The 21,067-nt window shown below is 51.7% G+C and overlaps 2 protein-coding genes across 5 annotated transcripts in view; one reads left to right on the forward strand and one right to left on the reverse strand.

The window, feature by feature from the left end:
- TCOF1 (treacle ribosome biogenesis factor 1) overlaps positions 1-10,683 on the reverse strand; it is a 38,358-nt gene extending 27,675 nt beyond the window's left edge. For all 4 annotated transcript variants that reach the window (XM_049648003.1, XM_049648002.1, XM_049648001.1 and 1 more), the window contains exons 1-6: positions 10,473-10,683; positions 8,059-8,114; positions 4,893-5,032; positions 2,789-2,862; positions 1,853-2,039; positions 1,175-1,248 (exon numbers count right to left, since the gene is read on the reverse strand). In XM_049648003.1, coding sequence (XP_049503960.1) covers positions 1,175-1,248; positions 1,853-2,039; positions 2,789-2,862; positions 4,893-5,032; positions 8,059-8,114; positions 10,473-10,580 — 639 coding nt within the window. In that variant the 5' untranslated portion in view covers positions 10,581-10,683. The remainder of the gene's footprint in view (positions 1-1,174; positions 1,249-1,852; positions 2,040-2,788; positions 2,863-4,892; positions 5,033-8,058; positions 8,115-10,472) is intronic.
- The window catches only part of RPS14 (ribosomal protein S14), a 150,532-nt gene that overhangs the window by 66,671 nt on the left and 62,794 nt on the right, over positions 1-21,067 (forward strand). The window lies entirely within an intron of this gene.

Below are 21,067 nucleotides of genomic sequence, written 5' to 3' on the forward strand. Positions count from 1 at the left end.
TGGTGGCCTTCCCAGGGGCTGGGAGGCCAGGATCTGAATGCCAGGCTTGCCGAGGTACCCTGGGCACATTCCTTTCCTCCATGGGCTCTTTCGTAGACTTCTAAAATTCTGACGTTCCTAAGGCAGGCAGTACCCTACCTCCACCTCCGTCATCAGGTAGATTTCACCTGACCCTGGGTTTCTGGGGCAGCCATCTCCTCAATCGCAAACTCCTCGCTGCTGCCAGGGCCCTGTGCTGGCCTCTGGCCCACCAATGCTGTGTGTTTGGCTGCGGGTTTCCCAGGGCCAAGTAGGAATGGGAGCCTGGTGCTCTAATGGCTGTACCCAGCGCCTGAAAGTGGGGATGGACGTGGGGAGAGGATAGGCCTGGAGTGGATGGGAGGAAGGTCTCCACCTTCACAGGTTACTGGGTGAGGCAGGAGGTGAGAAGTACTCCAGGCACCCCAGGGATGTGGCCCCCTGCCTACCTCTGATCTCCTCCTAATTAAGGCACTTTCACCTCATTCACATTTTTGTTACGGCCCCTCAGGGCTCTCTACATTCTCCCTTTATAGTAACCATGAGTACTGAGGTCAGACTTCTGCGGGACCCCCCCACCTCCCACGTCCCCATAGCAGCAGCAATCACGCACCTCGTGCTGCCACTAGATTCCCAAGGCCCAGCTGCACAATAAGGAAGGACTTCCGGGTCACAGTTCAGAGCAGAGATGAGGCCACAGACCAAGACCTGACCGTCTCTGACCAAGCGCCCAGGCCTGGCATCCACCCAGAACCACTCAGCAGCCTCGCCTAACTCACCCGGACCACACCGCAGGTCGGCCACCCGCCTGCCCCTGGGCTCATGCAGCTCTTTCTGCTTGAACCCTGCCCCCACATCCCTTCCTGGAGAATCCTCTGTGTGTCAAGGCCCTGCTCCAGTGCCACCTCTCCCAGGAAGCCTTCCCTGGTCTCACACACTGGATGGCGTCTCTCCCCCACAACCCTAGACCTTTTTCACACCCGTGGTGTGACGACAGCACCTGGCTCCGTTCCCCAGGCCTCAGCCTTTCCAGCTCCCGGTCACCCTGAAACACTTGCTCGGTTGATTTGGCCCCGCTGGTGTGCGAAGCCCCGGCCAGGCCCCTGGGAGGGTTAGAGGTTTGCAGAGGCAGCTCCCGAGGACGGGTGGCAATTACCTCCACATATGTCTCATCGCTCGAAGTGGAGGTCTCCTCGCTGGAGCTGTCAGCCTGGCTGGCCGATGCCATTCCTGGGGGACGAAGCGGGAGAGGACTGAGGGCCTGCCCTTCCGGACTCCCCTCCCCGGCTCTCTGCCACGCCAGGAAATGAGACGCAGGTGCCTGTGCTTGCTTCCCGAGTGCGGACCTTCAGCCCCACCAACCTTGAAGCCCCACAGCTGAGGCACGTGCCACTCGTATGCTTGTGTTGCCCACACCTCTGTGACCCCGGGAAGACTCATGCTAGGTCCTACCACACACAAGCCACCGTCTGCTAGTCCGGGCATCTCCTTCCATCATCACACTGAGGCAGGCAGGGCAAACGCCTATTTCACACGAGAAACTGGAGCGAACCCAGGCCTCGGTTTAGCCTCAGCCTCCACAGTGGGCCCTGTACCCAGCTGAGAGCAATAAACCAGAAAATGCTCCACCATCACCTGGGCTGCTCAAACTCTCTTAGCAAAGCTGACATGTCCCTGCAGCAGACCCTCCCTTATTGGGGCGGCGCGGGGCCTTACTGCCATGGAGACAGACCTCTAAATTCCAGAACGTCCCAGAGCTTGACAAAGCAGTGCCGGGCCTGCCTCCCCAGCCCAAACTCAGGGGGCTTGGCGTCTACAAGTTGGGGACGCTCACCAGGCTTGGCCGTGGTTCTGAGGGCCTGGACACTGCCCTCCTCCTCAGTTTCTGAGGCCAGGATGGTATTCGCTGAAGGCCCTGCTGACTTCTTAGGTGACCTCCCAGACAGAAGGTGGGCCACTGCCTTCCCAGCGGCAGGATGCGGTGTGGAGTTCACCACCTTGCCGGCCTTCTTGGTCTTTGCCTACAAAGGACGGGGGTGACAGACACGCTGGGTGTGGCCTGGTGAATGACCAGCACAGACTGCTTCCCAGGCGTAGGAGTTCGGACAGATTACCTCCCTTGGTCTGTTTCTTCACCTTTAAGATGGGGCTGAGAACGGTACCTCCCCTCACAGAGGCACGGAGAAAACCAAATTACAGCTCTTGGGACCCAGGAGTTACTGGCTAAGCGGTAACTGGCAGCCTGCTGCGGCCGTCCTCACTACCTCATGCTGTAGTTGGCATTCCAGGTATCTCAGGGACGTGTGCTTTACACGTCTGTGATGCTGCTTTGTGGACTACCAGCAACAGTATTCTACCTTCTCAGGAGCTGCAGTCTAGAAAATGGTTTTCCAGCTTTCAGACCCACAGGTGTCTTACTCACTGTGGTGCCCCCACTGCCTCCCACGGTGCCTGGAAAGTAACTGGATCAGTAACAGGCCGTTGGCTGAACAGGTGAATGCATGGATGAAGGAGGAAAGAAATTGTTACAGGTGCATGATGTGCCCAGCAGCCCAAAGCAGTGGGGCATCACCTCCATTTTACAGAAAAGGAAACTGAGGCCCAGAGAGGTAAAGGAGTCACCAGGATCACACAGCTGGTGATAAAGGCCCAGAACTGAATCCAGGTTGGGTAACTGCTCATAACCCTATCCTTCTCTGACACAGGGGACTGTCCCCCTACAGGGCACGTAACTCCCAAAGGGCGACAGCTTGGAGGTGGTCCTACTCACCCTGGCTTTTTCTTTCGTGCCTGATGGCACAACTGCCCCCGGAACCGAGGAGTTGGTGGGCGCCAGTCTTGGGGCTGCAAGACACAGACACCTGCTGCATGAACCAGATGAGCTTTTTTTTCTCATTTAAGAACAGCCAACAGGTTTCAGCTCACCTAACGATTCAATTGGTATGGCTGTGCCTGGTGCTGGCCTGAGCATCTGAGACTGAGCCCAGACTTGTGGGAAAGAGCTCTGGGGTGCACGAGCCACATCCAGCAGGAGCGGGAGAGCGGGGCAACACGAAAGCCACGGGTGTGCATCCCCCATGGAGCCCCAACTCCCTGATGGCACGAGACACTGAAGACCCCAGAAAAGGAAGCACTGGCTCACAGTGCCGCTGCAGATCCCCTCGAAGGCACCACATGACTTCAGGGTGGGCCATCCCCACAGGCTACCACGCTGCGGCCCCGAGAGTCACTCAGCAGGACAGGGGCAGCAGTCAGGCAGCCAGCCCCTGGTCCACAGAGAAAGCTGCTCGGGATTTCAACAGTTTGTATTGGGAAAAGGAGCTGAACTATGAGACCGGGAACTGGTGAGATGTTGAGACCTACAGATTCTGGGTGATCTTCCAGCAGGAAACTTGTCTCCCCAAATGTCAGACAGGGTAAGATTTCTAGGGTATGCTGTGACATGGGACACTGCTGAGATGAATGGCATGGTCTGACTCTCTTCCTGGCATTTAACTCCATCTCCCTCTCTTTTTTAGACACATCTGTAAGTACAGAGGAAGTACAGCGAACCACACAGTCCCAACGATTGCCAGCTTGTGGCCTGTGTGATGTCAACCGGCCTCTCCAGTACCCTTCCCCATCAAGTACTATTCTGAAAAAAAAAAAAGCCAGACATCGTATCATGTTGCCCACAAACATTTCAGCGTGTTTCTTGCAACGATTCCCTTATCATAGAAAAAATTCATGAAATAAAAATCCATTAAGATCAAATATCAGTCAGTATTAAATTGAACAATTTTTGCTTTTACATAGTGTGTGGATGTGGACATGCATGTATGCACGGCTATCTGTATGACTAGATGCGCAAGGGACAGTTTTAAAGCTACCCACCAGGATGCATTCAGGGGGTAAAAGGGACCCATCCAGGGTAGAATAGAAAACCTCTCATTTTTCTTCCATATGCTTACATATAGTTCAAAGTGGACTTGTTTTGCATTTATAATTTTAAAAGATGAAGATATAAGATATGTATTTAATATGATCTTGAATATTTTTAAAAACATACTCAGGAAAAATAAATGGAAGAATAATTCGCCAAATCGTAGGTGGCAAAAATGTGGGTAATTTTTTTTTCCTGCCTTTTTAACAAGTAATTTGCATATCCATAATGAATCCTGTATTTCCTTTACAATCAGAAAATACATTTAAGAATCAAGAAATCACCTTCTATGTAAGCAAAAGCTAATAACCTTGCAGAGAAAAAGGATGATTCCTCTGTGGAGTCAAAATCTGTTGGTTAAAACACAAACTGTCGGGAGGACTTGGGGAGAAGGGGCTGTGAAGGCCTCACGGGGTCAACCCTGCCAATGCTCTGAAACCAGAGTGCCCGGGACAGCCTTCCAGGGCTAACCTGCACGCGTCCAAAACAACAGGAAAGCCAGCCGCTCCCCCAGCAGCCACAGGTGACACAGAAAAGGTGCCTGCCAACTGCCCTCTCTGCAATCTTTCCAGCGGTTTTTCTACAAACGCAGGCTTCTTTCCACCTTTGTCAGAATCACCTGGGGGCTTGTAAAAATGTGGCTGTTGTACCCCAAGTTAGGCTGTAAGGGCCCAGCTAAGTTTTTGTTCACCACTGGATTCCCAGTACCTCGGACACAACGTCTGCCACGAGAAAGGGTTCAAATAAATACTGCAGTAGGTATGTGGGGCCCTCCAACCTTCTCTCTAGAAGGTCCTGGTCTTCCCAGGGCCCACTGGAGGGGAACCTGGAGGTGGACTCTCCCCTGAAACAACCCAATATCCAAAAGCCTGTTCCCCAGAGCTGCAGGGCCCTGGGCTGAGCTCCCACCAACACCAATGACCGAGGCTCCCCCGGGGCGTGGGACTCGTACTGGCTTTGGTGGTCTCGGCCTCTGCCTCCTCCTCCTCTTCTGAGCTCTCTGAGCTGCTAATGGGGTCGGACACACGGGTCTTCTTAGCCTGCAGCGCTGCATCTTCCTCTGCCTTCCGCTTCTGGCCAACCTCTGACGTCCTGCAGGACAAGGGTAACTAGCTGTACCAACCAGGTGACAAGGGCAAGGCCAGGAGATTTGACAAGAAAGACCCCCCCACCCCCGCCCACAACCCCTGCAAGGAAATGCGCACAGAGTTTGAAAACACAGCGTAGATACACTTGTATTCTGCCTTTTCACCCATTTCATACACTGGTTGTACAACTATTCGTCTCCAAAATAATCAGTAACCTTACATAGTCACAGCAGCTAACCATCACTGACTGGTATGTGCCAGCACCTGTGGGCTGTTCATAGAATCATCTGGGTTCTCCCTCCTCCAGAACTTAGAGCACCTATAGTGCCCTCTTTCTGGAAGCCCTGCTCCTTCTTGTCCCTTAGGCCTCATCTCCAATACAGCTTCTTCAAAGCCCCTCCCTGATCATGATTGCCCTCCCCCTGACATTCTCCACTCTGTCATCCTGTTTCATTTTCTTCAGAGCACTTTTCTCTCTCCTGTTATTCTACTTACTTCCTGCCTGACTCCCTCACTACAAGGTCAAACCCGGGGCGGGGGGAGGGGCTGGCAGGAACCTCTGCTAGCTCGCTAAGTATCTTCAGCACATAGCACACATCTCAAAAAATGAACGACTCAGTGACTTGCTCAGGGTCAAAGAGTAAGTTTTGGGCATCAGCGGGACAAGCACCCAGATGGCTCAGTCCCTGGAACTTTCAAGTACCAGCTCCTGTGACCTCACCCTCCCATCCCAAGGGAATCACTGTCTATGTCCCATTTTCTCCAGCTGGGATAGACATGCTCTACCACAGTTTGGGATGTGGGTCCCTTGTTCCCAGGAAGGCCACTTGTTGGGAATCCCCCCTGAAAAACAGGTTTCATTTATTACACTTATCAATTCATTCTGCCCCTCTCCCTCCTCCCAACAGAATGTTTCACAAGGGCAGGGATTTCTCTCTGGTTGTTTCCAGATATATCAAGAACAGTTCTGATGCATAGTAGCTGCTCAATAAATACCTACGGGACAAATGCCTCTGATGGTCAGGTTTAGCACTTGATTTACTACCTTTTGATTTTATTTTATTTTATTTTCTTATGTTTTTAAATAGGCTTCAAGTCCAGCGCAAAACCCAACACCAGGCTTGAACTCATGACCTTTGAACTTCAGAATCAAGACCTGAGATGAGATCCAAAGTCAGATGCCTGACTGACTGAGCCACCCAGATGCCCCCTGATTTACTATTATTATATTTTACAGATAAAGATGAACATACAGACTCAAGGAAGCCAAGTCTGCCCAAGCTCACACAGCTAGTTGTTGGGTTTGAACTTTGCTGGGAACCATCAGGCGAGGCCACCTCTGGTGGGTGTGAGGTCCTCGTTCTTGTTAGTACCCCTCACCCACAGAAGGGGCCAGTGACAAGGAAGGGCTCACTGAGGCAGTTCTCTAAGGAAGGAAGTGCTGTCATACCCAGACACCTGGGCAAGTTGGAGGCGGTGATGGAGAGGAAGTGCAGGGTGGGCCCTATGCTCTGACCTTACCTTAGCAGCAGAGGAAAGCCAAGAACTGAGAGCTGACAGGACTTTCAAAGACCTTAGCTCTCCATTGGAAGCTGCGATCTCTTCCACACCATTCTTGCCTTTCCTTACACACCTCTGATGATAGGGAACCATAGCCTATCTCATTTCTGGACAGCTCTGATGACCAAGTGCTTCTATTCAGAAATTGAAACCTGTCTCCCTAAAACGGTACATATGGGTCCTACTTCAGCCTCTCAGAGCCCCAGAGAACGCCCCACTCCCTTTGTCCTCAAAGATGTGCAGACACATCACCTGTCCCTTTGCTCTTTTCCACCCTGGACAATTCAGTACTTTCCAATCATTCCCCATGGGACATGATTGCAGGCCCTTCACTTCCCTGGTTGACTGTGGGTCAGGCCACTTTGTGGAGACAATGATTATCCCCTCCCTCCCTCCCAAACCATTCTTTTGTTGATATGCCCTTGGATTATCACCCCTTCCTTCTTTCTGCACGTTTCAGACATTTTGCACTCAACAGGTCCTTGAAATCTTTCCCTCCAATTGCATTCGCTTCCAGCTCCACACTCAGGCCCACCTTCCATGCAGGTGCACAAGCCAGGCACCTGGGAGTCGACTAGACTGCCCCTCTAGACCATCCCCAGCTCCCAGTCTCACCCCCTAATATTCCTGGAATCGGCTGACTGTCTACCCCATTATTCCCGTCTAAGCGCCACAAGCTCTTGCCTGGATGATGGTGTCCACACCCCGACTAGCCAAGCTGTCCTGCAGGGACCTCGCTGCTCTCTACTCCCCCCTTTCGGGGCTCCCGCTGCTCTTGGGGCAAAGACACAGCTCCTCACCACAGACGTTCAGATCCGGAGTGAGGTGGGCCCCACCAACTGCCCAGCCTTATCCGTCCTGTGACTGCAGCTATAGGCTTCAGCACCCACAGTTCTCAATGCCAGGTGAACTCCTGCCTCATGAGACCTACTACTCCCTGGTTCACTCCCCGCTCCCCGCAGCTCTCAAATCAAAGGTCACCACAGGGAAACCTTCCTTAAACCCCTAAATGAGGCTAGGCTAACCTGGTTTTGGCACCAAGTCCTCTTCATTAAGCTTTACTATCATTTTAATTTTACATTTCTTTCTTTCATTCGTTGAGGCATGCCTACCTCCCTGACTCCAATATCAGCTCCAGGAAAGAAGGAACCATGTCTGTCTCACTCATGACAGTGTCTCCATACTTAGAGCAGGACCCAGCATTTAGGAGGTAGGTACTCAATACGTGTTTGTTGACTGGATGAGTAACAAGCGGCCGAGAAGCTCTGGTCCTTAAGAGCACTGATTACGGCTCCCAACGTCCTTTCTCCCTATTGGGCACCCCCGTGTGCGACCTGGCTTCCTAGGGGCAACACTGGTGTCCACACTGGGCTATGGAGGCAGACTGCAGACCAGATTAGCATCCTAGCTTATTTCAAGCTGACAGCTTGGGCTGTCCCTACTCCACTCTTGAGGCCCCGTCGGACTTACTGTTGCCAGTGAGTATAGATGTCCAGAAGGGTTACAGGCTGAGCCAGGAAACTTTTCTGCAGAGAAGTAAAGAGAAAGCAGCAATTAACCCCCCGGCACAATAAGGGTCCTCTTTGGGCCCAACTCTCCACAGCCTCATGGGAGACTTTTTTCTCAGGGAAATAGGTCTGCTTGGCCCCGTCAGTACCGCTCAAACCTTCCAGAGACAAGCAGGGCAAGTCCTTCCAGCCAAAACCTTTTAAGACAACACATTAGTGAGGGGTACCTTTGAGAACCTGGAGTTGGAATGTGCCAGGCTAGCATTATCCAGCTCCCTGACACTCACCACACTCAGAGGCCACAAGACGGGGCTTTTTCTACCCCTGACCTTTCTAAAGTCTTTTAAAGGTCAGGTGGGTCAATCGTCCCAGGGCAGTACGAACCACAGCCCAGACATCCAAGGCGTCCAGGTGGCATGACCGCAGTCCACTCATCTGCTGGGAAGAGACTAAACCAAACGGCGCCAGTCCCTTGACAGACGCAGAGGGAAGCGGGTGGAATCCAGCCCTTTGGAGCCGAGGCCAGATGGCCCACTCTGCAAATGTCAAGAACCGAGGGTGTCAATCGCCCCAGGGAGGTTGAGTAAAGCAACGTAAGGTGACAGCAGTGTCAGGGATGTGGGCAGAGTGGCCAAGAGGGTACATCTGGAGTCAGGCAGAGCTCCTGTGTTAACTGGCTGAGCTCATCTCTTCACCTCTTCACACTTCAGGCTCCTTCTTTCTAACAGGGATAAGAGCAGCACCCAGGGTGCTGTCGGGCCTGAACAAGATATTCTAGTCAGTGCCCAGCACATGAGCTGATAACAGGGAGACTCCAATAGTCCGTTTTACCCTGCTCTGCCCCAGGCACTCTGGCCTCCTCACTGTCCCTCAAATGTGTCAGGCCACCGGCCCCATCCGGGCTTGCTATTGTCTGTCTAGAATGCTCTCTCCTGCTAACCACACAGCTCACTCCCTCACTTCCTTCAGGTCTCTAGCCAAATGTCACCTTCTCAGTGGGGCTTCCTGATCACCCTATTTATAACTGAACCCTGACATTCCTTATCCTCCTTGCCTGCCTTATTTTTATGGCTCATATGATCACCTGACACACGGTATCTTTAGTTTTTTTTTGTTTTTGTTTTTGTTTTTAAAGATTTGTCATCTGTCTGCCCCTGCTGTAATGTAAGCTCCATGAGGACAGGATACTTTTGCCTCGGCAAATGCCCCAATGAAGACGGGTAATGTTTCTTGCCCAAGGCAGTCAAGGTCCGGAGAGGGTTGGGAAAAGCTTTGATCATGTCTTAGGGCCCATCACCCTTTAGACTATGCAGATCCTGGGAGCAAGCATCAGGACCAGAGCCTACACCACAGCCAGAGGGCTGACTAATCAGGTCAATATCCACCTTACCGATTTAAAACTCTCCAGTGGCTTACCACTGCTCTTCAGATGAAGACCAGACTACTGTGGGGCTCCAGTCAGCCCCCCGGTCACCCTGTACTCCACCCTTCAGCCACGATGGAATTTCCAGAGGCCAGTACAAATGCAACGAGTTCCCTCCCACCACAGGGCATGTGCCCCTCTGCCTGAATATCCACCTCTCTTCTCTCAGGTCTCAAATCAACATCCGTTTCCTCAGGAAAGCTGTCCTGGGTGTCCCTGACACAGGCAACTAACTTGCCATCCCTGTCTTATCGCCCTACGCCTCTCATTCTTGGCACTTAATATGTTAAGTGTACAGTTACTTTTGCGATTCTTTATGTCTACCTCCCCTACTGGATTTAGACCGTAAACTCTAGTAGGGCCGGGGGACTGTGCTCAATACTCTATCATCAGCACCCTGAGCGCTAGTTCAGGAGTTGCTGAAAAGAATGAATGAAGTGTGCAATGACTCCACCACAAGCTCGAATCCCAAAGCTGCCCGACTCCATACGGGAGGGATAAGGGCCCGAGCTTCAGCTCAACTAAGGGGCCACGAGCCCCTTCGCCTCGGTTCCCTCTTTCGCCTCCTCACCCTCCCCTGGGGGCTGGTCGCGATCCACCCCTCGGGCTCTCAGCAACCTTCTCGGCCCGCGGAGCCACGTGGCCAGAGACTTAGGAAACTTTAAACCGCCGCTACCAGGAAGGGGTGGAGGTAAGGGGCGCGGGAATTACAAAGCCCTCCGCGTCGGATCTCCCATCCCGGCCCGCCCACTGCACAGCTCGGGAAACTGAGGCCCAGAGCGACAGGAAGCCGAAGTGTGCAGAGGCTGCGGCTCCTTCGGTACCCCTGGTCGCTTCCCGGGCCACCGCAGAGTCCGGCTCTGGGCGCACGCCAGGCCGCCGAGGGAGGGGGCGCAGGCAGCACCTCTCCAGATCTAGCACGCGGCCCTCGCACACGGCCCGCGCACGCTCACCTGGCCACTCTGCTCCTTCACTTCCCGCGCCGCGCGCACGTAGCCCGCCTGCAGCAGATGCTGGTAGATCAGGGGAAGAAGCTCCCGCCGCTTCCTGGCCTCAGCCATGCCGGCAAACCCCTGCCAGTCGGCTCACCTGCACGCCCCCCTGAGTCCCCGCCCGCCACTTCCCTCGTGCCCTTAGACCTCGCGCGGCCCACTTCCGGCTCCTCGTTCGCCCTGGCCGCGAGGCGCGCCGGGAAGTGTAGTCTTATCTCCTGGAGTGGCCGGCCCCGCCCCAAGCGGGTGAAAGGGGCGGAGGCTTGGAGGGTTACGAGGCCTCCCATTGGCTGGAGGAGGGCGTGTTGAGACCTAGACCCTCCTCCCAGCCTTGAGATGAATGATTCCCCCTTACCTCGTCCAGACTCGTTCACTGCAGGCGTTTGTCTTCCATGTTAGCTCTGACGGGTGCGATAGGGTCTTACCCATCTCTGAACATCTTAAATCTGCATCTCTCTCTGGTCCCGAACTTCTAGTTACCCACTCTTATTCATTTCACAGATTTTTTTTAGGACCCATGACTACTTATAATTATTCATTCACTGCATAAACCGTTTTGAGCACCATACCTTAGGCTAGTGTTCACCTAGAATGGAGGGATAGAAAGATGACTAAGAAATGGTGGCTGCGCTCAAAGCTCAAAAGGAGGAGAGTCGGTAACCAAGCAACTATGGTTCAATGCCTTGAGCGCATTGTCAGGGATAGGCACAGCCTATGGACGCAGGGAGGAGGGGCACCTAACCCCAAAGAGATATCTAGCTTGAGGCTTAAAGATGCAATAGGAATTTCTGATTCTGCAGAAGACAGGACTGGCATTCCAGGTAGAGGGCAGTGCCTGTATACAGACAGGAGAAACCACCCGGTATAGGCTGGGAAGCCCAAACATAGAACCCAGTCTGTGCTGGTGGGCTGTAGTTGTGGGAAAGAGGGAAGAGTAAGGACACAGGAGGATGGGGGAAGAAATAGGCCCTACAGCACCCTCTCCTGCCCAGCAGAGCCTGCACTTTGTTCCAAGGGTGATAGAGAATCTCCGGTTTTATGTAGGAGGGTGACCTGGGTGTGTGTTTTTAAAAGATTGCTATCATCAAAATGCAGAGATGGATGCATGGAGAGCAAAAACTAGATGTAAGGTTGTTGTACTTGTTGAGGAGAGGTTGGCAGGGAGAGGATGAAGTAGGCTGGGGAATATTTGCATCGGTTCTTTTTAACTTCATGAACCCATTGAGAAACTGGAGACAGCGTGAACCACCTAGACTTTGCTGTAGAGAATTAAAAATATCCCCCCCCCTTTTTTTTTTTTCAGAGGGGCAGAAGGAGAGAGAATCCTAAACAGACTCCATACTCAGCACAGAGCCCGATGCAGGGCTCGATCCACGACCCAGGGATCATGACCTGAGCCGAAATCAAGTCTGACGCTCAACGGACTGAGCCACCCAGGCACCCTGCTGTAGAAAATTTTGAATGTGTACAGACGTAACATTTTCCTTCCAGTTTTAGGATGCACATAAACACATAACTGAACCTCCTAGGGTTACTGCTGCTCTGGGAAGAACCAGGGCCAGGGCTAGGTGACTGAATGCAGTGAGTGAGAAAGGGGGAGGAGACGAGTCTGCATTCAGCCATTTACCAAAAAATATTTATTGAGCACCTACTATTGGGGATGAAGCAATCTTCGCCCCAACAGAGCTTAGAGTCTAAAGCGGGAGACACGCTGGAGACACGCTTAACAAACAGTCATACAAACACATTGTTACAAACAGCGAGGACATGCAGATAGAAAAAGGATAGAGTTTTCTTATGGAACAGTAAACACAGGGCAGGAGTCACAGGGCTAGGGTTCAGATTCTGGCTTTGCTTCTTGTTCACTAGGGAACCTTGGATAAGTTACATAACTTCTCTGTGCCTCAGCTTCTTCATCTGTAAAATAGAGATAATTATACTTTCTACATCGTAGGGTTGTCACGAGGAGTAACTGCCTTCTAAACAGAAATGCTCAGAAGGGCTCCGAACAATAGTGCTGTGCTTCTATGTATGTTAACCATTGTCGTGAGAGCATTTAACAGGAAGGAGGGGTTAGGGAAGGACTCCCTGAGGAAGTGATATTTGTGAGGAAATATGAACTATGTATAGGTGAGGATGAGAGGGGAAGACTCCTAGGAAGAGGGAAGAACCAGTGCAAAGGGCCTGAGGCAGAAGGTGCAGCTTAGAGAAGAGGCGAGAACGGCCCTTGGTAGCAGGGCGTAGAGGAACAGGGGGATTGGGGAATATGGAAGGTGGACAGAGGCAGGTTCCACATTAAGGATCTTTCTTTTCATCTTAAGTATGATAGGAAGCCACTTGACAGTGTAGGTCCAAGAAGGACAGGATGATTTTTCATTTTAATGTGACCTGTGTGAATTCTCAGTGGAGAGTGCAGTAGGGTGTGTATGTGTACGTGCTGGAAGCCAAGTGAGGGGTAGGAGCACAGGCAGGCATCCAGAGAGAATATAATGGGGCGATGCCGGTGGCAGTGAAGGTGGAGTGTGGTGGAAGATTCCAGAGTCATCAGGAAGTAAAATTGTCATCGAGCTGTGTTGGAATGGAGAGAGAGTGTCAGGATGGACTCTGAGGTTTCTGTGCAGCCTGGCAGGCAGCTACATGCCCTGCGAAAGAGAGACCACTGGGAGAGGACTGGGATGGGGGCAGAGCGAGGAGGGGAGGGTGGTGAGGGGGACATGAAAAGCACAAGTTCCACTTTAGCCACGTGGAGCTTGCAATGCTTTTGAGACGTCGAGTCCAGGTGTTGAGTAGGCACTTGGAAGCCTGGGTTTGGACTCCCGTGAAGACGGGGAACTGTCAGTAGAGAGATGCTCATCGTGGCTGTGGATGAGGGCCGACTGCCCAGGGAGCAGAACAGGGGCAGAGGAGAGAAGGGGGACCCGGGATGGAGCTCAGAGGCACACCCACAGGTTAGAGCTGCACACAGGAGGTTGTGTCTGCAAAGACCAACGAGTGAACAGACAGGAGAAAACCCAGGACCGTGGGTGTAGGGAAGGAAGGCAAGGACAGAGCTTCAGGAAAGTGGGGCGAGCCCATGGGGAATGCTCTAAGAAGTCAGATGGGGTGAGGAGAGAGCCAAGAGCGTTGGGTTAATGACAGGTATGGCAATTGTTGACGGCTTTCGGGAGTTCCACTTCTGTGGTGTGATGGGGAAAGTCAGGTGGCAGTGGTCTGATGACTGAAGGAGGGATGAAGGAGGTTGTGGGTCTTTTGAAAAGTTTCTGAGTGAAGCGGACGAGAGAGACAGTGTGACAGGGTCAGTGTGTGCGTGTTGGGGGAGGTGTGTTCTAAGGCGCAAGAGAGCTGGGTTTGTTTAAAGGCAGATCAAGGGGAGAGAGTTTAATTAGGGGTATAGGGAATAGGGGAGAAAATCAGTAAGTGATGTTCACGGGCATGTGCGAGGGATCAGGCACGTGGGTGGAGGGGTTGGTCTCAGAGAGGGGGAGGGATGACTTCTCTAAAACCAAAAGAAGGAACAAAGAGAGGACGGGTGCAGATGTAGATGTAGGTTTGTAGTGGGATGTTAAGGGAGATTTCATCTTGAGCTTCTATTTTTTCTGCAAAGTGGGAGGCAAGGTCTTCTGCTGAGAGCGAGGAAGAGGTGGTGAAGAGTCTGGAGGAAGGAGGAGAATGAGCATTCTGAGTTGAGAAGCAAACTTGCCCACAAAATCCCCAGTGTTGACAACCCAGTTGAGGCTGGCGATCGTTAATTTATGTGTGTCCTGTCCCATCCCACTGAGTGATATCCCCCTTCGTAGCTCTCCCACCCAGGTGCAGGCCGGGGGAAAGTACTTAGTGGGGTTTATCCGGAGGCCTCGGGTTTTGCCAGATGGGTGGGGGAAAGGGGCACAGAAGTCTAAAGTGTTGGCAAGAGAGGTACCCAACCTCTGGGCTCTGGGCAGGGAGGGAAGTGGAGACAGACGGAGTCAGTTTGCAGGGAGAGAGGGGAAGCCTTTGTGGACTGGGCGACCCTGAGGCTGATAACCAGCAGCCTGAGCCTGGAGATGGTTGACGACTCAAACTGATGGCAATGCCCGGGTTCCTGACTGGGTGGCTGGATGGGCCACCGACTGAGCTAGTCAACAGGCTGATGAACATACAAATCTTTGGGAAAAACCAAAGATGTTTTTCACCGCTCCAAGAACTAATTTTCACTCCCTTGTGGTATCATCACCCCCGTTGAGAATGAACACCTTTGTAGGATATAAATTCCCTGAAGGCAGATTTGGGGTTGTCTTGCTGGCTGTGTTATCCCAACACCTGTCAACAAATATTGGCAAACGCAAGGGTGGTTAGAGCATATAGCCTATCTCCTGAAGAAGAAAGAGGGCAGATCAGGCAGGACACACACTGTGAGTACAGGCCTGGAAGCAGAAATGGGGAAGCTTCTAGAAGGCAATGTAAAGGGAACGGGATGATGACTCTTGGGCTGATGTTGGGAAAAATGAAGAACTGATATTAAATTAAAAACAAAACCAAAACCAGGATGGTCTAATACCTTCTGTCTGGCAACAGGTTGTTTGATTTTGTTTCGTTCCTAATAAGATTCATTTCAGACACTTATGCTTTGTCCTCAGCTCCTGGGAGGCTTCCTCTTCTGTGGACAATTTTTTTTTTTTTATTTTCTTGATTTTCTGAATGATACCCTTCACGGAATTGCCTCAGCGCCCAAGCACAAAATTAAAACATTAAACTGATCAAATATAACATGGCAACAATTAAGACAGCAGCAAACAAAACAGTACATTAAAAAAAAAAAATTAGCCTCAGAGCATTTTTTTTTACCAGTTAGAAAAAGATGTCTTTGTTAGTGGTAGAAACAGAAGCTTCCAGACCACTTGACGATGAGTGCCTCTCGGGTAAGCAGCATGCCTTAGTCACCTTGAATTCTCAAGCAGGGCACAGTGAGGGCACTCAGGAAATGAGTGAAGGAAGGACTGTCAGCGGAGCGGAAAGAAGTTAAGCAGGTGGGACATGATAATTCTTCTTTTCCCAGCAGGATGGCTCCCGCACAGAGTTGGAAGGTAGCATCATATAGGGTGGTGGCTACTGAGCCAGGAGTCAGGAAACTGCCTTTTTGGCCAGGCTCTGCTGTGTGAACTTGGGCCAGTCTCTTGCCCACTCTGATCCTCAACAATTGTTTTGGTTGAAGAGGTTAGACAAAGGCCCTTCTGGCATTGGAACTCTCAAAAGAGGAGCCCATCTGGGAAGACTGCCTTTGCCCCCCTGGACCCAAAGATGGCCCCTTCATTCACTGTAACAATGGGTTAGCCTTGGGCCAAATCACTTGGGCCGGGAGGTTTCCCATAGCCTCCTTCCCTCTCCCTGGATGACAATTTCTTGCTTTCTTTTTTCTTCAGCCTCATCGGAGATTTTAACGGTTTACAAAAGGTTTAAAAGTGATTACTGAAATCATAAGTCAAACAATTCAGGGATGTATAAAGACCAAGTTAGTCCTTCCCTCCATCTCATCCACTCCCAGCCCACTTGCCCTGTCCCTCCAGAACCTCCCCTAACGGGCTGGTAACCTCAGGGGCCTGGGGTCAAGTCCCTTCACCTCCTCCCTTCCCTCAGACCAACACAGACAGACACCCTGCATAGGGTTTTAATCCTCCCTTCCCGTTTGCGCGTTTTCATCACTCTTCTCTTTCTCGCTGCAACTCACACTTTTCCCTTAGTGATATATCAGAGCCATTTCTCCAGACGCTGGGGTCTGCCACAGCCTTTTGAGTAAGAGTGGCAGCTCCTGAACCATGAGCCGGCTCTGTGCTGTGGGGAGCACTTCCTGGCTTAGCCCTCAGGGCACCCTATGGAGCAGGTAACTGGTTCCCTGCTCTGTTTACGGAGGAGGAAAGTGAGGCTCAGTGAGTTAAGGCCCAGGCGGTGAAGCTGGTGAGTGCAGGGCAGGGCTTGGATGGACACGGGCTACAGGGTTGGGGGACTCCTGACTGACAGAGGGAGGAGATAGCATGCATGGCCTAGGTTATTCACTTCCCATTTTCTGGCTAATACGACAGCACCACTCTAACACCCTGGTAAATACGTCCTTACAGACTGGAGCTTTAATTTTTGTAGAATGGAATGAAAGTAGGCCAGAGGGGATGCTCTGGTTTATTTTAATAGCTAAAGCCGGATTAACTGCCAAAAGGGTGGAGCCATTCACAACCTCATCGGCATAATTTCTGATTTACGTGGTTTTATTTCTCAGAGCTGGAAGAGAGTGTTTGGAGAACATGGAGCCTGGCTTTCTCCTCTCACGGGTAAGGAAACAGGCCCAGAGGCAGGAATTAACTTGGTGAGGTCCCAGTGGGGTAGAGGCCGAGGCAGGCCCTACCCCACTTTCCTGGACCACTGCCACACGTCCCTTGCCTCCAGCTGTATCTGCCCCGCTCCCCCCTCCCCTGTCCATTCTCCACACTGCATTCGGCATCGCATCTCTCCCCTGCTTATCAAACCTCCTCTGGGTGAACCGCTGACCAGGAGAATAAATCACAGCTGCCTGATAGGCGTTCAAGCTCATCCCTGTCTGGTCATTCGTCAAAGCCAAGTGCAAACACCACCTCTTTAACGGTGCCTTCCCTGACTGCCTCAGCGTGTCACCTCAGCACAGTCAACTCTGCCTTGCAAGGAGGGGGCCTCGCTTGGCCGCGTGGTCCAGGAGGAGCCACATTGCAGAAGGACCCACCAGGAGGGGGCAGTGTACAACCAAAGAAAGGTCTCCCTAAAGGTCAAGGTCACTAGGGTAACTGAGGCCCACCACAAGCCTTTTGGTGTCCATGCTTCATCTCCAGTGTAGACGCCTGTGGGCATATGAGGTTCACCCCACTGGCGTGACCGTTGGCAAGCTGCCCCTCTCCTCATGCCTCAGTTTGCATCTCTGTAAATCGAGAGGGCTGGACCAGCTCCGGGTTTCTGAAAGTGCGGTGACGCACAAAGTGACTTCGGGAGATAAATAGATGGACGTTTTAAAATGGAAATCATTATGTATTTATTTTAATGTGTATTAGACAAAAAATAACTAGCACATCAAACCTGTTATTTCACAGATATTATTGCTTAGAATGGGGCTAAAGTAGGCATTCAGGTAAAAAAAAAACAGTGAGTCAATGTAAAAGAAAGTAGCAATTAAATAATAGTACAGGTGGTAAGACGGCAGTGAATGGTTTTGATCTGAAAAAGATTGGTCTGCCTCTGACGTTCCAGAATTCTGTGATTTGGGGTGATTCCTGCCCTTGCCAAAGGTGGGGGCAGGGAGGAAGGCACTGCCTCCAGGGGCTGGGGCACCAGGCCTTGGAGTGGAGGGGCAGGAATTCAGCAGATGGGTCCTGTCCCCCCCCCACCGGACCCTCCTCCACCTGCGGAGGGGTGCGAGTGCCTGCCCCTCCTCCCCGCCTTCTTTCTCAGCTTCCCTGCGGTTACTAAGGAGTGGGAGGCTGAGAGGGGCCGCATTCTGGAAGCTCATCTGCTCCCTCATTCTCACCCAGCACCCTGCTTGGCATCAACTATTCAGGGTGATGATTAACAAGGATGCAGGAAGGCACTGGGGATGGGGAGAGAAAATAAGGCGATGTGGACAGCGTTTTCTCACATATGTGAGTGCCCAACCTGGAATGACCGGCTGATTCCCAAACTTGCCCGGGCATTGGAATCAGCTGGCAATTCAACAGAAACACAGTTGCAGGGCCCCACCGCAGGCAGTTCTGATCACGGGGCCACTACAATCGGATGTCATTCTAACGCTTCTAGGTTTGGAACCGTCACGTTAGAGCACACCTTTCACTCAGCACACCTGAGTAGAGACACCGAGGCTGAGAGAGGTTTATCCCTTACCCAGAGTCACCCAGAGTCACCCAGCAAATCAACAGCAGATGTCCTGACGCCCAGCTCAGAACTTCCCACTGAGCATCCCTTGTTGAGCCTAGTCCGTGGTTAGCAGAGAGAGCGCCCCTGACAAATGTGGTGGGATTTCTTTGAGCCTCCTTTGCGTCTGGGCTTCTCAAGGACTTTCCACAGAAAAGAACATGCTGTGTGAAAGCCATCTGCTTTAAAGACTGGAAGGGGTGGTGAGGGGTGGAGGGGGTGGTAATAGAGGGGGTGGCTGGGAGATTCAGCCTCCTCCCTGCAGTTGCCAGCCTGCACAACCACACGGGATCCTCAAGGAACAGAATTAGGAGCAGTGGCTAACAGTGATCAGTGACCCGGGAGACAACTGACCTTGGAGCCGTTGTCTTAAAAAAATTAAACATTCAACGTATGAAAACTATAGGGAAAAGTACACATAGCTCCCATGTTCCCAGGACCTAGATTGTGGAATAAGACAGCGCAAGTAAGTAGGAGCGTCTCAGCCTGTTCCCCACCCTCCTGCCCAGAGACAGTCACCACCCCGTTCCCTGAGGTTGGCGTGAATTATTCTTATACATATTTTTATGTTTATGCTATATATGTGTACATCCATAAAACATGTAATGTATTGCTTTGCAAATTTTTTAAGTTTCTGTAAGTGATATAATATTGTACATATAGCCTTCTGCAACTTGCTTGTTTTCTTTCAACATTTTGTTTGAAATTTATCCACGTTATGTGCAGAGCCCAGTACATACATTGCCACGGTTCTAATCCATTTCATTGCAAGTATGTGCTACGATGTATTAGTCTATTCTCCTGTTGATGGGCATTTGAGCCATTTCCAGTTTTCCATCAGACAAGCCTCACTGCCAAGAACGTCCTTGCACATGTCTCCCGCGTGTGCCTGGGGAGGGGTCGCGGGCGCGTGATCTCCTTCCAGTTCACTCGCCATCACCTGACCGCATCTGAAAGGCTGGCCAGCTTCTGTCGCTTCACATCCAGACTCATGCTAGCAATTGTCAGACTTTGGAATTTATGCCGCTCTGATGGGGGCCAAATGCCTCTCATTGGTGTTTTTAATTTGTATGTCTCTGATCAGTGGGGCTGAAATGTTTTCATCATTTCTCTGGTCGCTTGCATTTCCTCTCCTGTGAATTGCCTTTGTATCTCCAGCCCGTGTTTCCATTGTACCGTCTGTGTCGTTCTTACTGATTTGTGGGAGCTCTAATCCTGGGCCTGTTGCTACTATCTTCTGCCAGTCGGTGGCCTGTCTTCGCACTTTATTTATGGAGTCTTTTGATGAACAAGGATTTTTACATTTTAATATAATTACAGTGTCAATCTCTCCCTCTGCGGTCTGGGCTTCTGCAGTCTGTGGAAAGCAGAGGCCATTTCCCCTGCGTGGCGCCCTCCATAGGAGGCCTTGTGCTGGAGTGGGAAGAGAATGGGCTCCTGAAGGGGGCCAGCTGGGGCTGAACCCTTGCTGGGAGATCTTCAGGTGAGGTGAACTTGGGAGTAAGTTACTTTACCTCTGGGTTCCAGCTTCCTCTCTTGTAAAACAGGGATAAAGACAGTCTTAAGCTTCAGGGATGCTATGAGGCTGGAGGGAGGAAGGCAACCGCAGAAGGGGAGGGAGGACTTGCTGAGAAGAGTCTCCAGAGACGCTGTCCCCTGAGACCCATCCAGCATGGATATCCCAACGTTCCCTGGTCCAAAGGGATCAATACAGTCTCTTCAAATCTAACTACATCTCAGAATGTGGCTACGTCTCTGGAGGAACACTGGACATGTGAGAGCCAGACCTAGCACCCCTCCAATCCCATTCAGGCCCTGTGCCCTGAGCCCGTGTTAGGTGACTCCGGAGGTGGGGACAGCTATGAATTCACATTCCTGATCTTGCAGGAAAGGTGGGAGGATGCACACCATGGCCGCTGCAAGCCAGTTACCCATGGCAGCAGGCTTGGGAGAGCATCTGATGGCTCCAAGCAAAATACCTGGGGGATGAGAAGGGCACACGTGTCCAGTTGCTTTCACTCATATATGACCACATGTCAGCCCACACAAACAGGTGTCATGTGGCCACAGCAGGGGGGTACCCCCATCACCTCCACGCAATTCATCCCAGGCGTGGCATCCTCTTGGGGCAGGATCAAGCCTGGGGGGGAGGTGGGCTTAGCCCTCTGGGGTGAGCAGCCATTTGGACAAGACCACGGAGCCTATGGACAATAAGGTCAAAGGATGCCTGATATTCACTCCACTTACCCCAAATCACCCCACCACCTCCACCATCACCTTACTCTGCTTAAGGGACCAGAGCACTGGGATGGCGGTTGGGAGCGTTTACAATGGAAACTTATTTCTGGAGTAGGCGACACACACACACGCGTGATGTAAAACTATAAAGGTACAGAAAGGATGCAAAGAAAAGTCTCCCAGCTTCCCACCCTTCTCCCCAGCTCCCCAGGAGGAAGCAAGCAATGTTATTGGAGGGTGTATACATATATGGGTTTAAATAACATCGAGAGTAGCACATTATACACATTTGGTAAACTTTGCTTATTTTTTTTCCACCCTATCTTCTCTCTCCCAAATTTAGGACCTGGACTATAACGGGCAGGAGTGAATACTTGAAGAGTGGATGGGTTAGTGGATGGGGTGGTGAATAAATGAAC

This window comes from Panthera uncia (genome assembly GCF_023721935.1).
Source record: "Panthera uncia isolate 11264 chromosome A1 unlocalized genomic scaffold, Puncia_PCG_1.0 HiC_scaffold_17, whole genome shotgun sequence".
Lineage (NCBI taxonomy): Eukaryota > Metazoa > Chordata > Mammalia > Carnivora > Felidae > Panthera > Panthera uncia.